At 42.5% G+C, this 20,196-nt stretch overlaps 1 protein-coding gene across 4 annotated transcripts in view; it reads right to left on the bottom strand.

The window, feature by feature from the left end:
* Nucleotides 1-6,735: 6,735 nt before the first annotated feature.
* csk (C-terminal Src kinase) overlaps nucleotides 6,736-20,196 on the bottom strand; it is a 100,437-nt gene continuing 86,976 nt past the window's right edge. For all 4 annotated transcript variants that reach the window (XM_033015055.1, XM_033015056.1, XM_033015057.1 and 1 more), the window contains 8 exons: nucleotides 18,708-18,801; nucleotides 18,125-18,190; nucleotides 17,168-17,267; nucleotides 16,311-16,401; nucleotides 13,212-13,285; nucleotides 11,778-11,973; nucleotides 10,732-10,818; nucleotides 6,736-7,899 (listed from right to left, as the gene is read on the bottom strand). In XM_033015055.1, the coding sequence (XP_032870946.1) occupies nucleotides 7,717-7,899; nucleotides 10,732-10,818; nucleotides 11,778-11,973; nucleotides 13,212-13,285; nucleotides 16,311-16,401; nucleotides 17,168-17,267; nucleotides 18,125-18,190; nucleotides 18,708-18,801 (891 nt within the window). In that variant the 3' untranslated portion in view covers nucleotides 6,736-7,716. The remainder of the gene's footprint in view (nucleotides 7,900-10,731; nucleotides 10,819-11,777; nucleotides 11,974-13,211; nucleotides 13,286-16,310; nucleotides 16,402-17,167; nucleotides 17,268-18,124; nucleotides 18,191-18,707; nucleotides 18,802-20,196) is intronic.

Here is a 20,196-nt window from a genome sequence, read left to right as displayed (position 1 = left end):
AGCGGAGGTGTTGGGCGAAGCGATCGCCAAGCCTGCGCTTGGTCTCACCGATGTAGAGCAGCTGACATCTAGAACAGCGGATGCAATAGATGAGGTTGGAGGAGGTGCAGGTGAACCTCTGCCGCACCTGGAAAGACTGCTTGGGTCCTTGAATGGAGTCAAGGGGGGAGGTAAAGCGACAAGTGTAGCATTTCTTGCAGTTGCAAGGGAAAGTGCCAGGAGAGGTGGTAGTACGGTTGGGAAGGGACAAATTATATTATGTATTGCCATATTTGCAGTTTACCGAACAAGACCTTATTGGGAGACGCATAGTAAAGCTCATAAGCAAAAGAGTTGATCTAATCTGTGTAACATATGTCACTAGTAGGGTGCCAGCAGCTTCAGAGACATCTCGACAAAAACCTTCTGCCATTATTCAGCAAAAAATCCGTCCCGTGAAATGCTTATTTGCAGAAAATAAAGATTCAGGGAAAAATGTTGGACTTGCCAGCTACCATTCACTTTTCAAAGAATGAAGGCCAAATATCTCTACAGAAACCATTTCAATCCTTGCACAATTTGTTCTTGGAAAACAGATTAGCAAGGAAACATTTATTCCACTTCCATGTACTCATAGGGCTCAAGAGTACCCGTATGATGGTGTATTGTTATTTTTAGAGTTGCATACTTAAGTGGAATTGCACAACTTGGCTTGTGATGGGAAACATTTTCAATTTCAGTCACTGGTCAGGATCACCACTTGTGGGCGGCAGAATGGCAGAAATCCTGACCTCGGGTGCTGTCTGCGTGGAGTTTGCACGTTCTCCCTGTGACCGCGTGGTCTGTTTCCCTCCCACGTCCAAAAGACGTGCGGGCTTGTACGTTAATTGGCCTCTAGTGTGGAGGGAGTGGATGCGAAAGAGATAAAGTAGAACTTGTGTGAGCAGGTGTTTAAGAAGGGACTGCAGATGCTGGAAAATTGAAGGTGGACAAAAGTGCTGGAGAAACTCAGCGGGTGCGAAGGAAATAGGCAACGTTTCGGGTCGAAATCCTTCAGATCGGTGGTTGGCGTGGGCCGAAAGGCCTTTTTCCAAGCTGCATCACTGAGAATACTGTATTCAAAATTAAATGTACCCTTCCTTTCTCAGCCACCAAGTTTCTATTGAACAAGATTTGCACTCTAGCCAAGTATGTGTCCAATGCAAAATAAATTGCCCAAGATCAGACTGTAAGATCAGGGTCTGAAGAAGGGTTTCGGCCCGAAACGTTGCCTATCTCCTTCGCTCCATAGATGCTGTTGCACCCGCTGAGTTTCTCCAGCATTTTTGTGTACCTTCGATTTTCCAGCATCTGCAGTTCCTTCTTAAACACTTCAGACTGTAACAGTTGCCTCAACCTAACAAAGGCACAATTCATGGATTTTATACGATACTTTTATCCCATTACTAGATTACCATAAATTTAATTATCATGTGCATGCCAAATTGCAAATTACATTTTATTTTGACATATCCATATTTAGCTTCTTGAGACTATCTGCACATGTTGTTTTCTTAGGTTTTAGCTGCATAATATCTAAACTTGAGTGTGTGTAGGAAGGAACTGCAGATGCTGGTTTATGCCGACAGGAGCAACTCAGCGGGACAGGCAGCACCTCTGGAGAGAAGGAATGGGCGGCGTTATGAGTCAAGACCCTTCTTCAGACGTTCATGACCCGAAACATCACCCATTCCTTCTCTCCAGAGATGCTGCCTGTCCCGCTCAGTAACTACAATATTTGGGGTCTATCTCAACTTAAGTGACAAGGCAGATACGTGGAAACTGTCATATTATTCCTGTAGTCTGCAACAAAAGAATGTTGTACTGGGAGAACAAACTGGTCATCATCTATAATACACACAAAATGCTCAAGTAACTCAGTGGGTCAGGCAGCATCTCTGGATAGAAGGAATGGGTGACGTTTCAGGTCGAGGCCCTTCTTCAGGCCTCCAGCATTTTGTGACTATCTTTGGTGCAAACCAGCATCTGCAGTTCCTTCCAACACACCTGCTCATCATCATCTGCCTGGTCTGTGGTTACTTGCAGTGAATTTAACTTTTGGAAATACTGCAACTAATGCAAGTGAACCTTAACTAGGTTCAAACCTATCCAGTCTGAAAAGGCATCACAAATAGTTCCAGAAATATCAAATTACAATTATCCAATCTCACCTTGGCTCCAAATAACCAAATAGATTCCAACACAGCATTCAGAAAATATTAAGATCTAGTGATTGATTCTGATCTGAAAATCACTGAATGAATGAGACAAGGTTATCTTCTGAACATGCTAACTAGTGACTAGAGAAATCAAATTGCAGGAAGAGGCCTTTGGTGAAAATAGGATACAGACAAATTAATGGACTAGTGATACAGAAGCACAGATTAATAAAAGAATGAGCAAACACAAGGTGGTCGTGGAGGGGAGGATGCTCCTCAAACTGCGGGGCATCTTGGACAATACAGCTCACCCCCTCCATGACACACTGGTCAACCTGAGGAACACCTTCAGCAACAGACTAGTTCTACCAGGACAGAACACTGCAGGATATCCTTTTTCCCTGTGGCTATCCAAACTGTACATCTCCTCCCCCTTCTGTCGTGGGGTAGCCAGACTCTCCTCTCCTCCCCCCACCCCTCTTCGCACATCCCCAATCCTTTCCACTCGTCACTTTAATTTAATGTATTGTCTTTTGTTTGATGACTGTTGGCAGATCAATTTCCCTCCTGGGATGAATAAAGTTCTATGGTATCGCATCGTAAGTTGGTTTAAAGTCTGAAGGAGGGTCCAGGCCTGAAATACCATCTGTCCATTTCCTTCTGTAGATGCTTCCCGACTCGCTGAGTTCCTCCAGTGGCTTGTTTTCTTGCTCAAGATTCCTGCATCTGCAGTCTCTGATAAAATAATGAGCTTGTTTGAAATTAGTTTCTTGAAATATCATTTTAACATAGAAACATAGAAAATAGGTGCAGAAGTAGGCCATTCGGCCCTTCGAGCCTGCACCGCCATTCGATATGATCATGGCTGATCATCCAACTCAGTATCCTGTACCTGCCTTCTCTCCATACCCCCTGATCCCTTTAGCCACATCTAACTCCCTCTTAAATATAGCCAATGAACTGGCCTCAACTACCTTCTGTGGCAGAGAATTCCACAGATTCACCACTCTGTGTGAAAAACGTTTTCCACATCTCGGTCCTAAAAGATTTCCCCCTTATCCTTAAACTGTGACCCCTTGTTCTGGACTTCCCCAACATTGGGAACAATCTTCCTGCATCTAGCCTGTCCAACCCCTTAAGAATTCTGACACTTCATAATTGCATTGGTTTGGAATTACATGAACAATTAAATTAGCTTACATTTAAAAACCAAGATAGTCGAGGGGCTAAGACACCGCACCATTTGCAAGACATTTGGACATCTACATGTATAGGAAAGGTTTGCACGGGAAGGGGATAACACGGGCAAATCAGACTGGATTAGGTGGGGAATCTTGGTCAGCATGCACGAGATGGGCCGAAGGGCCTGTTTCATAAGGTCATAAGTGATAGGAGCAGAATTAGGCCATTCGGTTCAACAAGTCTCCTCCACCAGTCAATCATGGCTGATCTATCTCTCCCTCCTAACCACATTCTCCTGCCTTCTCCCCATAACCCCTGACATCCGTACTATAATCACGAAACTATCTATCTCTGCCACAAAATCTGTGCCATGCTGTATGACTCCATGGCTCGGTAGCATAACCACACTTTAGGAAAGACAACAATTGCACAGCACAAAAATGAATTTTAGAAAGAATTCTAGAGCCAAGGGCTTAAGCAGTTGTAGACAAGTTTAGGGCAGATAATTAATTAGCCCCTTTGTCAGCTCATTGCTAACGCAGCAAGGATTGCAGCCTCACAAGCAGCATAGATAATTCTCCTGGGAAGATCACAGACATCACCACACCAGTCATTAGGTGAAAGGCATTGCATGGTTGAAGAAGCAATGCAAACTTTAACCAAACTGGAAGGGAAATAAGTAGGAAGGATCTGCTGATGCTGGTTTAAACCGCAGATAGACACAAAATGCATAGGAGACCAGAAGCATCTCTGGAGAGAAGGAATGGGTCACGTTATGGACTGCAACATCATCGATATCTCTCGTTTCCCTTTCCCCAGTCTGAAGAAGGGTCTTGACCCGAAATGTCACCCATTCCCTCGCTCCAGAGATGCTGCCTGTCCCGCTGAGTTACTCCAGCATTTTGTGTCTATCTTTGGAAAGTAAATCATTCTGATTTAAAAAAAAACTGCAAATACATTGTGGCAAGGATCACAGCATCTGTTTCACTAGTTCACTGACTTTAGACTTTAGACAAACAGCAATGAAACAGACCCTTCGGCCCAACGAGTCGGTGCCGACCAGCGATCACCCCGTGCACTAACACTATCCTACACACAATGGACCTGCATGCTGTAAAAGAAAGAGGCTCAAGAAAGCTGACCTGTCCCCCCAGATCCTGACCAACTTTTACTGCTGTACCATCGAAAGCATCCTGACCACCTGCTTCACGGTATGGTACAGCAGTTGCACCGCAGCGGATAGGAAGGCACTACAACGGGTGGTGAAAACCGCTCAGCACATCATCGGTGCCCCGCTCCCTGCCATGGATGCCCTCCACCGAAAACGGTGTCTGAGACGGGCCAGGAAGATCATCAAGGACCCCTCTCACCCTAACCATGGACTGTTTGCCCTCCTCCCATCAGGGAGGCGGTACAGGAGCCTCAGGTCTCGAACTAGCAGGAAGAGGAACAGCATTTTCAACAACACATTTACATTGCTGAACTCGGAGTCCAGTCGCTAGATATCTTTGGTCTCTCCATCCACATTGTTAACCAGTACTCTTCTTACTCTAATGCATGCTAGTTCTGTATTTTTTTTAAATTCCTATCTTGCACTATGACTATGACCAGATGCTAAACTGCATTTTGTTGTACCTATACTTGTATCTGTGCAATGACAATAAAGTTGAATTGAATTGAATTGAATAAAAACCTACTAAACAATCCCTTAATACCACAAGCCTGCATTGTTGAACATATACAATTACTTACCCTCAGCAAAACGCTTAAAAAATGTGGGCAAGTTGATGAGAATTTAATTAAAACAAACTTATTCTCACACACCATGCAGCTTCACTTTGTCATATTTTTTTCCAGACTTCGGTCCAGACTGTAGCAAGTCAGAATTCCAGCATCTTGTGCACGCAGCCATTTTCACGACTTGTGTGCACAGCAGCGGCTATTTCGTTGTTCGGCGTAGGACTTTATCTTGCTCTCATCTGTGCAGACTCACTTAATAACACAGGAAAGAAAACACAAGTTGTGTGACAAACGCCCAGACCACCAACACTCCAATTCCTCCGTAAGGTTACGTCAGTGAGCGTCGAGACAAATTGCTGGGTAACATTTTAAAACATGCGCATTGAATTAATTCCTCTGAAAGTGATATTTATCATCATCTCCCTCTGCTGGAGGCAGGAATGAGACATGCATCATAACCTTTGCATCCATGCTGTGCAGAGAACATGCTTACAGATCCCACCGATTAATGAAGCATTGATACCGATGGTACAGCCAAATCTGCCATGTGTAGGAAGGAACTGCAGATGCTGGTTTACACCGTAGGCACAAAATGCTGGAGTAACTCAGCGGGACAGGCAGCATCTCTGGATAGAAGGAATGGCTGACGTTTCGGGTCGAGACCCTTCTTAAGAGTCTGAAGAAAGGCCTCCTGAGAGATCTCACTTCCTGAGAAGATTACGGAGAGTCGGTTTGTCAAGGAGGACTCTCTCTAACTTCTACAGGTGCACAGTAGAGAGCATGCTGACCGGTTGCATCGTGGCTTGGTTCGGCAACTTGAGCGCCCTGGAGAGGAAAAGACTACAAAAAGTAGTAAACACTGCCCAGTCCATCATCGGCTCTGACCTCCCTTCCATCGAGGGGATCTATCGCAGTCGCTGCCTCAAAAAGGCTGGCAGTATCATCAAGGACCCACACCATCCTGGCCACACACTCACCTCCCTCCTGCTACCTTCAGGTAGAAGGTACAGGAGCCTGAAGACTGCAACGACCAGGTTCAGGAATAGCTACCTCCCCACAGCCATCAGGCTATTAAACTTGGCTCGGACAAAACTCTGAACATTAATAGCCCATTATCTGTTATTTGCTCTTTATCAGTTTATTTATTCATGTGTGTATATATTTATATTATGGTATATGGACACACTGATCTGTTTTGTAGTAAATGCCTACTATGTTCTGTGTGCTGTAGCAAAGCAAGAATGTCATTGTCCTATCAGGGACACATGACAATAAACTCACTTGAACTTGAACTATCCAAAGATGCTGCCTGTCCCGCTGAGTTACTCCAGCATTTTATGTCTATCTACGGCCAACTCTGCCATGTTCATCTGAAGCGACAAACTCGAGCACATCTCAAATAATCAAATCAAAAATTAAAAGCATGTTGGAGGAGAATTATTTTCAAGATTATGGGGCATCTAATTTTTTTCATTTGTCTGTGTTACAATATTACAAGAATTGGTCAAATCATCAAATGTGGCAAAACTAACCACTTCTTTCACCAAATGAGCATTTTATCGAGTTGTTTTTTTTCCAACAGCTTGTGCTTTATTTATAAACAGATAAACATGAATCACTTGTGACATCTCCAATGCATCTGTGCAATTAACTATCTTTATTTCACATATCTCATGTTGCAAATGTACCTCGTCAGCCACAAGCATCACTGACTTTATCTACAGGTGAAGAATCAAATGTCCATCATTTTGCCATATACAAACAAGCCTGGAATAAAACTTTTTTGAATAAAACATGAATTCATTTTCTGGTTATAGCCCAGCACCTGTAAGACAGGCAACACCAGAGCAAAACTGAGTCTAGCAAAGCCATTCCAGTACTCTCTCAGTTGGAGATGAACGAGGCTACAACAGGGTTAAGACAACGATAGCAGGAAAATTCTTCCAAGTTTTCAAAAAATCTAATTTTAAAACGTAACAGCCATTTAGAAATGGTCATTATGGAATGGTTTATTTCAATATTTTAATCTCAGTCTTGGCAGCTAAAACAAGTGCAATATACACCTCCCACACTACATGCAATGAGTTCACTTCAAACCAGTGGAGCATTACAGAACATAAAACTGAAAATCCATTTTTCATTTATAAAAACTACAAGTATTTTTTTTTAAAAATCCGAATAAACAATTTAGGTGGGAAAGCAAAAAAAAAAACACAAACACAAAACCGTGTTATGTTGGTTAAGAGAACTGTTTCACCACGAGACCTCATTTTGACACAAAATTTTGGTAGGACAAATGTTGCAAACTATAGATAAGCAAATAAGCACCATCTTTTGGCTGGAGGCACTTGGCACAAAACAAAGACCACAAGCGACTGAAGGTCCTGACAAAAGATGTGTAAGCATGCTTTTTCTAGTGGGGATAAGGGGATCACTGTGCTGCTGCAGTATACAACTTGGGGGTGGGACGGGGGAGAGAGAGAAAGGGGAGAATGAAACACAAGGCCATGATATGCAGAGTTCTTTTTTTTGAAAGTTTGCTTTGTAAAAGTCTCAGCACTCTTGGTTCAATGTTGAGCAGTTTTTAAAAAAAAAGTTCCATGTCATTTAGGTTCTGTCACAGGTGCACGTCCTTCGTTCTGATTTCCTGCAACTTAGTGCGCAACTGCTGGAACGTTGGTCTTCGACCCGGGTCCAATTCCCAGCACTGTTTCATCAACTCATAAACAGACGGTGAACACCCATCCGGTGGATCCATTTTGTAACCTTTCTCAACACGAGGAACCACATCCTTCAGAGGCTGAGGGATCAATTTAAAAATAATCAGTTTAGTTTCTGTTCAGTTTATTGTCGCGGGTACAGTGAAAAGCTTTGGTTGCGTGCTAACTAGTCAGCAGAAAGGAAATACACGGTGGCGCAGTGGTAGAGTTGCTGCCTTACAGCGCTTGGAGCACTAGAGACCCGGGTTCGATCCCGACTACGGGTGCTGTCTGCACGGAGTTTGTACGTTCTCCCCGTGACTTTTCACAGAACTGACAGAACAAAATCTCTGAGATCTTTAGTTTCCTCCCACACTCCAAAGATGTACAGGTTTGTAGGTTGACAAAATTGCTAGAGAAACTCAGCGGGTGCGGCAGCATCTATGGAGTGAAGGAAATGGGCAACGTTTCGGGCCGAAACCCTTCTTCAGACTTCAGACAGGTTTGTAGGTTAATTGACTAGGTATAAGTATAAATTGTCCCTAGTGTGTGTAGGATGGTGTTAATGTGCAGGGATCGCTGGTCGGTGCAGACTCTGTGAACTGAAGGGCCTGTTTCCGTGCTGTATCTCTAATCTAAACTAAACTAAACACATGATTACAATCGATCCATTCACAGCGTACAAATACATGATAAGGGACTAACGTTTAGTGCAACGTAAACCTAGCAAAGTCCGATCAGGGGTCACCAAGACCCTTGGTGTTGGATGTGTTGGGAGTTAGATGTGGCCCTTGTAGCTAAAGGGATCAGGGGGTATGGAGAGAAAGCAGGTACAGGATACTGAGTTGGATGATCAGCCATGATCATATTGAATGGCGGTGCAGGCTCGAAGGGCCGAATGGCCTACTCCTGCACCTATTTTCTATGTTTCTACCAAAGAGGTAGGTGGTAGTTTAGCACTGCTCTCTGGTTGTGATTGGATGATTCAGTTGCCTGATAACAGCGGGGAAGAAACTGTCACTGAATCTGGAGGTGTGTGTTTTCACACTTCTGTACCTTATGCCTGATGGGAGAGGGGAGAAGAGGGAGTGGCCGGGGTGCGACTGGTCCTTGATTATGTTGCTGGCCTTTCCGAGGCAGCGCGAGGTATAAATGGAGTCAGATATACCTTTGGAGGTGATAATAATCAGCATGTATGGAAAGAAATGCAAAAACGAGGACATTTTTTTTTTGGCTATTTAAACATGTTCCTCGACTCATCCCACGTCTATCTGGGATTTAGTTCAGATGTGTCACTACTCCTATGTAACTTGAATAATACAAGTTGTCAATGCAATGTACAAAGTGCGCTGTTGCACCTCTAGTACCAGTTAGCCCAATAAATGTACAGATAACAGCAAATGTCGCAAAGTTATAAATGGCTGATTTAAAATGCGCATTATGCCAAGCTGCTTAACAGTCATGCATCTGGCGGTTACAGAGAATATTGATCTTCCTTCCTGGCAGAACACACAGCATCTCCATCCTCCAGTAAAGATATGCAACCACAGTCTTGTCTTTCACTTGACTTGGCCATGTTTCAAAATCAATCAGGTGTCCTTGGGGACTGTGATGAGGAGCGCTAAACAGAAAGCCACTACACAGACACTAGCTCATTTGACCTTGCCAAGGGCAATTTTGATGCAGCCTTCTCACATAACTCTCAACAATGACTCCAAGCTAATCATATCATGCGGAGTCACTCAGCGGGGGAGGGGCGGCACTGTAGAACGACTAATGGGATTGCTGCCTCTCAGCTCGGTTTTAACCCCGACCTCCAGTGCAGTTATCTCCCCGTGACCACTTGCGTTTCTCCCAAGGTGTTCTAGTCTCCCACACATCCGGCAGTCACGGTAGAGTTGCTGCCTTACAGCAAATGCAGCGCCGGAGACCCGGGTTCGATCCCGACTACGGGCGCTGTCTGTACAGAGTTTGTACGTTCTCCCCGTGCCCTACGTGGGTTTTCTCCGAGATCTTCGGTTTCCTCCCACACTCCAAAGACGTACAGGATTTGTAGGTTATTTGACTTGGGAAATGTAAACACTGCCTGTGTAGGATGGTGTTAATGTGCGGGAATCGCTGGTCGGCATGGACCCGGTGGGCCGAAGGACCTGTTTCTGCGCTGTATCTCTATGTTATGTTACATCCCACAGCAGAGCTGGTTGCTGTTGGCTAATGTGAATCGCCTCTAGTGTGTTGATGAGCAGGAGGATCTGGGGGAAATTGATGGAAGTGTGTGGAAAATAAAAATGGGATTAGTGTAAATGGGTGCTTGTCTGATGTGGACAGTTGCCCGTGGACAGTTAGCAGTTGCATTTACCGGGACAATTAACCTACAAACCTGTACGTCTTTGGCATGTGGGAGGAAACCGAAGATCTCGGAGAAATCCCACGCAGGTCAAGGGGAGAAGGTACAAACTCCGTACAGACGGAACCCGTAGTCGGGATCGATCCCGGGTCTCTGGCGACGCAAGCGCTGTAAGGCAGCAACTCTACCGCTGCACCACCGTGACCGCCCACACCCACAGGTGTGCAAGGCTGAATGCCGATGTCAGCTATTGCCACCTTCTGCGGCCTCAGATCTGATCACTCAAATAGATCCAAGAGTGGATCATATATGCAGCAGGCTGTTTCACTGACTTAATACATATTACGTTAAACTTTGATTCATTTTGTTCTATTCACAAAATATTCTCTCCATAAAATAATTTTACAAATAAATTAGATGGCAGGTTATGATTTATAAATTATTTCAAATATAATATATTGCTGGCTGCCATATCAATATTGTAAACGATGATTTGTACATTTGCTCCCCAAAGTCCACTGCTAAAGCTATGCACATGTCCGCTGTCTATTTTAACAAGTGGAAAAGTAGTCGTTTTTATACCTACCATTCTGGGATAAGGCACTCGCCCAAAAGAGTAAATTTCCCATAGAAGAATTCCAAAACTCCAAACGTCAGATTTAGTAGAAAAATTCTGTAACAAGGTAAAATGCATAATTCGCTCACATTAGTCATTAACTGTTTGCACATTTAGTTGATGAACTCATTTGTTAAGCTATCCAATTTGGGCAAGAACAACACAGTGAATGCTATAAACACTGCCTAGTCCATCTCGGTTTCTGACCTCCCCACCATCAAAGGGATTTACCGGAGTCACTGCCTCAAAAAGGCAGCCAGCATCATCAGAGACCCATACCACCCTGGCCACGCACTAATTTCACCCCTGCCATTGGGAAGAAGGTACTAGAGCCCGAAACTGTGATATTTGTGATCAGGATTAGATTCTTCTCTACAACCATTCAGATATTAAACACTACAACCTCAAATAAGCTCTGAACTAGGGAGACTATTATTGCATTATTATTGTTTGTTTTTTTGTGTGTGCGTGTGCATGTGTGTGCGTGTGGGTGTACGTGTGCACGCGCGCACATATAAATAAATAAATAAATAAAAAGGCGCACATAAATAATAACAGTTACACATATATATAGATTATGTATATATAGATATATATATATACACACACACACACACACACACACGATCTATATATACATGATCTATATATGTGTGTATTTGTGAGTATGTGTATATATACACACACATTTCACGACTGCAACGTCACTTATTTACAGTCAGCCTGAACGTCATAAAAGCATCGTTCTGGTAAGAGCAGGACTGAGTGGAGGAAGCTGCTCAGTTTCATTTCATGCACCAAAGCATTGCAGTACGCAACAAGCATACACTTCTTAGATAGAAGCTGAAAAGTTCCTCTTTCCATGCAGCACTGCCCAAGTGATTCAGGAACTGAAGCTCCTCTCCCAGAACTGTTGTATCATTTTTGGCCATCTCACTAGTCCCTTTTATGATATAAATAACTTCACAATGTCCCAAGGACACAGGCCAAGAAAACCATTACAAATCGTGCATTACCTTTTCTTTAAGAGCTTCAGGTGCAGTCCATTTTACTGGTAACTTCCCAGTGTCTTGTGTAGAAGAAGCCTCTTTCGTAAGACCAAAATCACTAACTTTAGCTATGTTATCCTCCGAGACCAAAACATTGCGAGCAGCTAAATCTCTATGTACAAAATTATTTATTTCCAGGTATTCCATTGCTTCACAGACATTACTAAAGCAAAAAGAAAGAGAAAGTGTAACCTTTGACATTTAACGTAGCATTAATGCTGACAATTTACTTTTGAATGGAAAAAGCATTTGCAACTTTTTGTTAAAGAAATATGGGCATCTCTGTCCATTCCCCTTGCTCTTAGGAGCTTGTGCACACCAGAGGTTAGTTAAGCTTTAACCAGAATAGTGGACTTAGAATTATATCTCGACAGAAAGGCAAGGGAGGGCAGACTTGATTCCCCAAAGGATACAAATTAATTAGATGTGTTTTAGAGTTCTATATTGCTCTGGTGAAGATTAGTGATAAAGAATAAAAGTGGGCAGTACTGAACCAGGCTGGGGAACCACCAGGTTGGAGTATGGTGGGGAGATTGGCAGAGGTGATGAGATCGGTAAAAGCCCAAAGAAGAGTCCCGACCCAAATCATCACCTATCCCTGTTCCCCAGAGATGATGCCTGATCCACCGAGTTATTCTAGCACTGTGTCAAGATTAGTGGCGGTAGTGCTTTTATTGCCCCGACTCTCCTAATTTCTGGTATGTTGCTGGTGTCTTCTGCTGAGAAGACTGATGCAAAAAATGTATTCAATTAATTTCTTTATTCCCTATCAGTATCTCTCTGGCATCATTTTCCAGTAGTCTAATGTCCACTCTTGCCTCTCTTTTATACATTTGAAGAAACTTTTGGTATATTTTATATTATTGGTTAGTTTGCCTCCACATATCATCTTTTCTTTCCTTTAAGAAGGAACTGCAGATGCTGGAAAAAAATCGAAGGTAGATAAAAATGCTGGAGAAACTCAGCGGGTGAGACAGCATCTATGGAGAGAAGGAATAGGTGACGTTCAGTCTGAAGAAGGGTCTCGACCCAAAACGTCACCTATTCCATCGCTCCATAGATGCTGCCTCACCCGCTGAGTTTCTCCAGCATTTTTATCTACCTTCTTTTTCTTACCTTATTGTCTTTTTAGTTGCCTTCTGTTAATTCATGTTTATATGTAGTAGGAGCAGAATGAGGCCATTAATTTTTAAAAGCTTCCCAATCCTCCAGGTGAAGATGTACTTTGATGAAATACCTGCAGGATCTGAAAATCTCAGCTTTGGTGGAACTGCCCCGACCCTCTTGCTCATCCCTTGGTCAATTGGTGTTTAACATACTGCGACGTTTCTGTAAGTTTGCTTTCATTCCTTGATTTGTATTGATATTGCAAAGTCATCCATCGAAAATTAAAATACTCACATGGAAAACTTTAATAGACAATCTCCACCAAGGACCGATCTGCCTCTTGATCGGAGGTAATCCACCAAACTGCCCTAGTAATGAGGAAGTTTCAGTCATTAAGATATTAGTGCAAGTGCCTTTATTTTTGAACATTTCAAAACTCAAGACTCAGTTCAGTTTAGTTTATTGTCACGTGTACCGAGGAACAGCGAGAAGGCTGGGATTTGCTCCTGTCGGTTGATACTTAGTAGAACATAATCATTGGAGAACAATGGGCTAAGAGGCAGAAAGCGACTGATTTGCTGAGTTGTAGAAATTACTTATCCTTGTCTAAATGTTCTCACTCATTGAACCTAAGCTGGTTCAGTTAATTCCCCTTCACCCATGCATCTTTTCAGAGGCTATTTAAAGCAACAACATATTTCGCAAGATATGGGCCCTGCTGTGAACATCCACCCTTAGATGATGGGCGAGGCAGGAATTTGAGACTGAGAACCAGATGAACGTGTCAGATGTCACACAACGGTCAGAGAGCAGATTGCCTTCCCGGAAGGCCCATTTTTAATGAGAATCCAAAGGTTCCCACAGTCACTACTGATAATAGCACATGAACTAAGTATTTAGTTCATTGTTTTGGAGTTTATCTCCCCATCGGCTGTGCTGAGATTCAAAACGTGTGTCTCTGGATAATGGTCCAAGCCCCTGGAGTCCTGCCCAGTAACTTATCCACCATGGGTCCATGGAGTACAGCAAGGTCAACATAAAGAATAGCAATTAATTAACTGGAAGGGAACATCAACAAAAACAGCTAATCATGGCAGAGGTCACAAATTGTTATTTGTACAAATAACCCTTGAGTGCTCAAAAGAATCTGAGAACAGATGCATTAAATGACACAAAGAGCTGGAGTAACTCAGCGGGTTCGGCAGCATCTCTGGAGAACATGGAGAGGTGGCATGGTGGCACAGTGGTAGTGTTGCTGCCTTACAGCGCCAGAGACCATGGCTGCTGTCTGTACGGAGTTTGTACGTTTTCCTCATGACCTGCGTGGGTTTTCACCGGGGTTTCCGGTTTCCTCCCACCCTCCAAAGATGCACAGGTTTGTAGATTCATTGACCTGGTATAAATATAAATTGTCCCTAGCATGTGTTTCATAGTGTAAGTGTGTGGGGATCATTGGTCGGGGCAGACTCAGTGGGCTGAAGGGCCAGTTTCTCTAAAACTAAAAGGTGATGTTTCAGGTTGGGACCCTTCTACAGACCCTGAGAGTGAAGTAGGGTCCTGACCAGAAACGTCACCTATCCATGTTCTCCTAGATGCAGCCTGATCCACTGAGCATTTTGTCTTTTTTGTAAACCAGCATCTGCAGTTACTTGTTTCAACAGAAGCATTAATCCCCTTTTGGAAGTGGAGTTCTTATTTGTTGTAGAACTTTAATTTAGCATACAAACAATAACCCATTTCAGAGTTTGAAATGTTAAAATTGGCAAATATTTGTCGGTAAATCCAAATTGTTATTGTATAACAAAATTCATTTCCTTCATTGAAGAATCATTGTTTTAACTTCAGAGGAAAAAAAGGTACAAAAATACAAAAGACTAATCATTCAAAATTGCTGGATTAGGGGGTATTAGCTATAGGGAGAGGGTGGACAGATTGGATTGTTTTCTCTGGAACGCCAGAGGTTACGGGGAGACCTGACAGAAGAAATATTATGGGGTAGGCAGTCAGGATCTTTTTCCAAGAATGGAAAAAATCAAACACTAGAGGGCAGAGCTTTAAGGTGAGAGGGACAACGTTTAAAGGAGATGCGTGGGGCAAGTTTTTTTTTTAACACACAAACAGGGCAGCGAGTGCCTGGAAAGCTCTGCTGGGTGTGGTGTTTGAAGCAGACATGTTTAACAGACTTTTGGGTAGGCAAATGGATATTCAGGAAATGGAGGGATATGCGCTATGTGCAGGTAGATAAATGATGGTCTGGGCATTATGCTTGGCACAGACATTGTGGGCTGAAGGGCCTGTTCTCGCACTGTGTTATAAAGATTGTTTTACCACAAGGACAGCATTGTGACCTGGTATCACAAGAGGGGAAACAATGTACTTCTCCATTGTGCAAAAGCAGAACTCGGTAAATAGAAATACTTTAAACGTCTTAGGAAAATATGATGAGAAGCAATTTGAACAAACCTCAAAGTACAGACATTTTAGAAACCTGTGACATAAATTGTGCAATTGTTGAGGAAAAAAAGTAAACCCAATTATTTAACAGGGAGAAGTCAAGGGGGAAAGAGAATACAATCTGCATGTAGAGGGCTCAGTTCATCAATGTTGATTAACAACTATTTGGCATCGATCATGTGTCACCAAGTACTGACTAGAACTCTAACCAATCACTCTCCGACTCCTGTTTAATAGCCTGATTATCAGTTTCAATTATTTACCCTGTATTGACTGCACAGGAATCTTATGAATAATTTCATCGTAAAAAGGGTTGTTTTCAGGTTTACATCCACTCAGTTTCTATCTTCAGTTTGGAAAAATATACTCTGAGCAACTTTATCCACCAATCTTTCAACTACATGTATTTTTTCCTCATCTAACTGGTCGACATAGTGGCGCAGCGGTAGAGTTGCTGCCTAACAGAGCCAGGGATCAGGGTTCGATCCCAACTACGGGTGCTGTCTGTACGGAGTTTGTATACTCTCCCTGTGACCGTGTGGGTTTTCACCGAGATCTTCGGTTTCCTCCCACACTCCAAAGATGTACAGGTATGTAGGTTAATTGGCTTGGTGCGTGCGTAAAATTGTCCCTGGTGTGTGTAGGATAGTGTTAATGTGCGGGGATCGCTGATCAATGCTGACTCGGTGGGCAGAAGGGCCTGTTTCCGCACTGTGTCTCCAAAACTAATTAAAAACTATCCAGTTAAACCGTGAGTGATGATGCACTTTCTTGATGCTAACCCCAAAACTGATGAAATGTTTGTTCCATATGCAAGTATGTTCAAGTCATGAATATCATAAGTAAATCATGGATTATTACAGCACTCAAAGATCACAAACTTTACATTAACTACAATGATCACCGCAAGCCTTTCATCCATCCAGCCATCATACTTACTTTTGCCATGTACTCTGTTACAATATACAGTGATCCATTTTCTTCCACAATGACACCCAGCAATTGAACTAAGTTTTTGTGGCGGAGTTGTCTGTGTTAACAAAATAAAATTAGTTAGGTGTTAGTCTTCACAAAAACTAAATCTGGGTTTAGAATTGAAGAATTGCAGTGAAGAATTCTTAAAAATCCAGCACTATATTGCCTAAAAACTTCAGCTGGTTTAAAAAAATTAGTTTTTACTCAAAATGCTGCAGTTACTGGAATGCATGAAATACAAGCTCTAACCACAAACTCAGTTCCTGACCCTCAGAATCTTGCTCAATTCCTACCACAAGCTAGTCATTCTGCTTTTCAATACTTAGCCATTTGTTCTGAATAATGTACAAGACAAAATATCAGATCGCCTTGGAAATGTTCACAACAGTAACTTAATACTGGACCAAACGAGCAGAATGAACCAGGGGCTGGCACATCAGATGAGTGAAAATGAGTTTGCAATAAGATAGTTAACCATTAGGTTGAGAATTTAACCCCTCCCACTTCCACTGTCACATAACAATGCAGAATTATCTCCACAAATTGATTCTTTGCTGTGGCAGATCATGTCTCACAAACCCCATTCAGTTTTTTGAAGTAGTAACTAAAAAGGTTGTCACGGGTAAAGCTGCAGGCATTGTCTATATGAGCCTCAGCAAGGCAATTGATGGTAGGCTGTTAGTAGTTTGGTGAATACAGAGAGGACAAAACTAAAGCCAAAATCTACTTCTATTCAGACAGCAAGACGTTAATTTGCCAAGGATAAAAATAGAAGCAACTTGAACACAACTAGATTGCACAGGATCGATGATAAAACTTACGTCATTACAGATGCTTCAGCAATAAAGGCTTGCGCGGTTGCATCATGTTTAATGCATTTGACGGCAACTTTGTTTTCTCTATATTCACCCAACATCACATCTAGAGATAAACAGAAGATTAGTAAAGGGGGGGGAGCCATTCGCATTTAACAGAACTTCTGCAAGAAAGAATGTCATTGTTTTGTTTTGAGACAGATACATGACAATAACACACACTTGACTCTTGGACTTGTGAGCATGTAAAATTTACCATTTTAAACAATCAACTTGATAGGTGGTGGGGTCTCAACAGAAAAGAGTGGCATTAAAGTATGGGTTTAATAAAAGCAGCACAGACAGCGATGTCTGTCAAGAGGATGAGGGTCTTGGGACTTTTAAGTGGCAATTATGATTGAGCAGCTATGGACACGAGCCATACCTGTATCAAGAGGGGGAAGGTGGCAAGATATACATAGATGCTCTGGTAGTAGAGCACGTGGGAGACGGGGTTTTTAGAGTGATCTTTTAAGCCTGCCTCAGCCTGTGGTCAAAGGACCTCAAGATAACATTTGAAGAGCAGCAGGAGGGGGAAGTACTTCTGATGGTCAGACCGATAACAATCCCTCCGCAACCAAACAGCACCCATTGATGCTTGAGAAACATACAAAATGGAAACCCCGTCATTCTCTCAAGATAATTAAATCTCCCATCTTGATAGTGGTCAGCGATATACATATGCACTATGTTTATATGTTCATTGAGCAAGCAAAATCTAATTTATTTATTGTCGATAAATAACATCAGAAAAAACTAATTAGCAAGCCTCGTGCACAAACACCAACGGAATAACCGATGGTGATTAAAATAAGTTACCAATACAATGCAAATTTTCAAAGTAGAGTAGTATCAAGTGAAATGCACAAAATATAACAGGATAGTGTTGTACCACATGATCAATTATTAAAGGTTGGTACTTGCCTCCAAATTCTCCTTTTCCTATAGTCTGTAATAATTTCAGCTCTTTCATATTTAGTGCCCACCCACCTGTAAAACAAAAGTTAAAAGGTGAAATGGAAACTCAAGAGACTGCAGAGTAAAAAAAAAACAAGCACTGGATGAACACACAGCAGGTGAGGCAGCATCTGGGGATCGAAATGGACAATATGAAACCCAACCCAAAAAGGCGTCTTTCCATATCCCTCCGCAGATGCTACTTGGGCTGCAGAGTTCCTCCAGGACTTAGTTTTCCCCTTTAAAATTAAAATAAATAGTGTCCTGAAGCAAGTGGAGAACCGGAAGTAGGAAGCCATTTGTGGAAATAAATTTTGTGCAGACCTGCAATGTAACCACATAGTTAAAGCAAGTTGATTGCGTTAAAGTCCAAATCAGAAGGACCATGTCTTTGAATGTGTAGGAAGGAACTGCAGATGCTGGTTTAAATGGAAGATATACACAAAAAGCTGGAGTAACTGAATATCATCGTTACAGAGGTTCCAAATGGTCTTTTGGGAAGAAACATGGAAAAGGAGGCAAAAACATTACCACTCATTTTTCCACTCACTTCGAGAGAATTCATCCTGTGCAGCCACTGTCCCTTCCATAAGCTTGGGAGTGATGAGATGTGTACACAACCCATCAGCATCCACGGTGTAATGCTACAAACAGAAGGAAACAAATGATGTGCAGTTAACAAATGGCGTGTTGGCAATGCTTGGGGACTGGGATTCTCTGCACCCTAATGGCTGCCGAGGCTCCAGCTTCCCTCACCTGGTAATGTGTACTAAATACATGCTTCTCTCTCTCTCTCTCTTTCAAGGCAACAACTACTGTTTCCCTCAGCATTTTGGTTAAATGCGGAGATAGTGCAAATCTGAAGACCTTAATTCAGAAGTCAAGGTCGTATCACAAACTAAAGATCAGGCATTCAGTTGGATTCACCCACAATACCACCTCCTCTAATTTGATAAACACCCTGATTCCACTGAACGCTTCATACCAGCTATTCTGTGCTAAGAGAACTGTACCTTTCTTAAAGTCCCTTATTTTATTGCAGAATAGGAATCATTTGACTTCACAAGGACAGAAATCCTGCCATTCTGCAAGTGTAATCTTACTGCGGAGATTTAGTTTCACTACAGCCAGTGTACCGTTGATTGCATTACTTTTAGCGTGAAGAACAAATGCCCTTTTGGGGGAAAACTGAGTGTAGGGAAAGATGAGGGAGAGGGAATGCAAGCGCGACAATAGACAATAGGTGCAGGAGTAGGCCATTCGGCCCTTCGAGCCAGCACCACCATTCAATGTAATCATGGCTGATCATCCCCAATCAGTACCCCGTTCCTGCCTTCTCCCCATATCCCATGACTCCGCGATATTCTTTACACACATGTAATTTGTCAAAGTGCCAAGACTGCTTCTGCCTTCACATACTTTTGCAAATATTAGCGATAAAATTAAGAGTAATGGTGTAAAAGCTGTGAAATGACTGCAGTGCTGTTAAGAAAACAAAGTTAACTGCCAGCACAATTGTCAATAATGCCTCAGCCTTTTCTTGATACAGAAAGACATAACATTTATGACTGAAGATCATTTTTACTCGGGTGATACCACCTGATCAGGTGAAAACAACACTAAAAATAGCCTTCTAAATGAGATAAACATTGGAGATATGGTGTACGGATGGGGTGGTTTGGGGGAAATTTCATAACATCTCTTCAAAAAACCTCAAGACGACAGACTGAGCAGTATTGATTAATCAATATTGGAGACGCTTGATATCACCCGCTCCCCCTACTTCAGCTACACTAATTCTAGACTTAGAGAGCATTTTTTTCCTAAGCATTAGAACTAAATTAACTTCATGAATAACAGACCAACCATTGAGTTCCCAGTCTGCATTAGGTACGTTATAGGGAAGTTAAACCCAATTCAGTTTAAAATGGAAGGAGTCTGAATATTTTTGTAGCCGATTACCAGTTAATGAATCAGACAGATGAACAAGTTCCACTCAGCACTATGTGGTCCCACGTCAGGTAGCCATCCAAGAAGCG

This window comes from Amblyraja radiata, chromosome X, assembly GCF_010909765.2.
Source record: "Amblyraja radiata isolate CabotCenter1 chromosome X, sAmbRad1.1.pri, whole genome shotgun sequence".
Lineage (NCBI taxonomy): Eukaryota > Metazoa > Chordata > Chondrichthyes > Rajiformes > Rajidae > Amblyraja > Amblyraja radiata.
The sequence above is the reverse complement of the archived record's forward strand: the minus strand, read 5'-3'. Positions and strand labels throughout refer to the sequence as shown.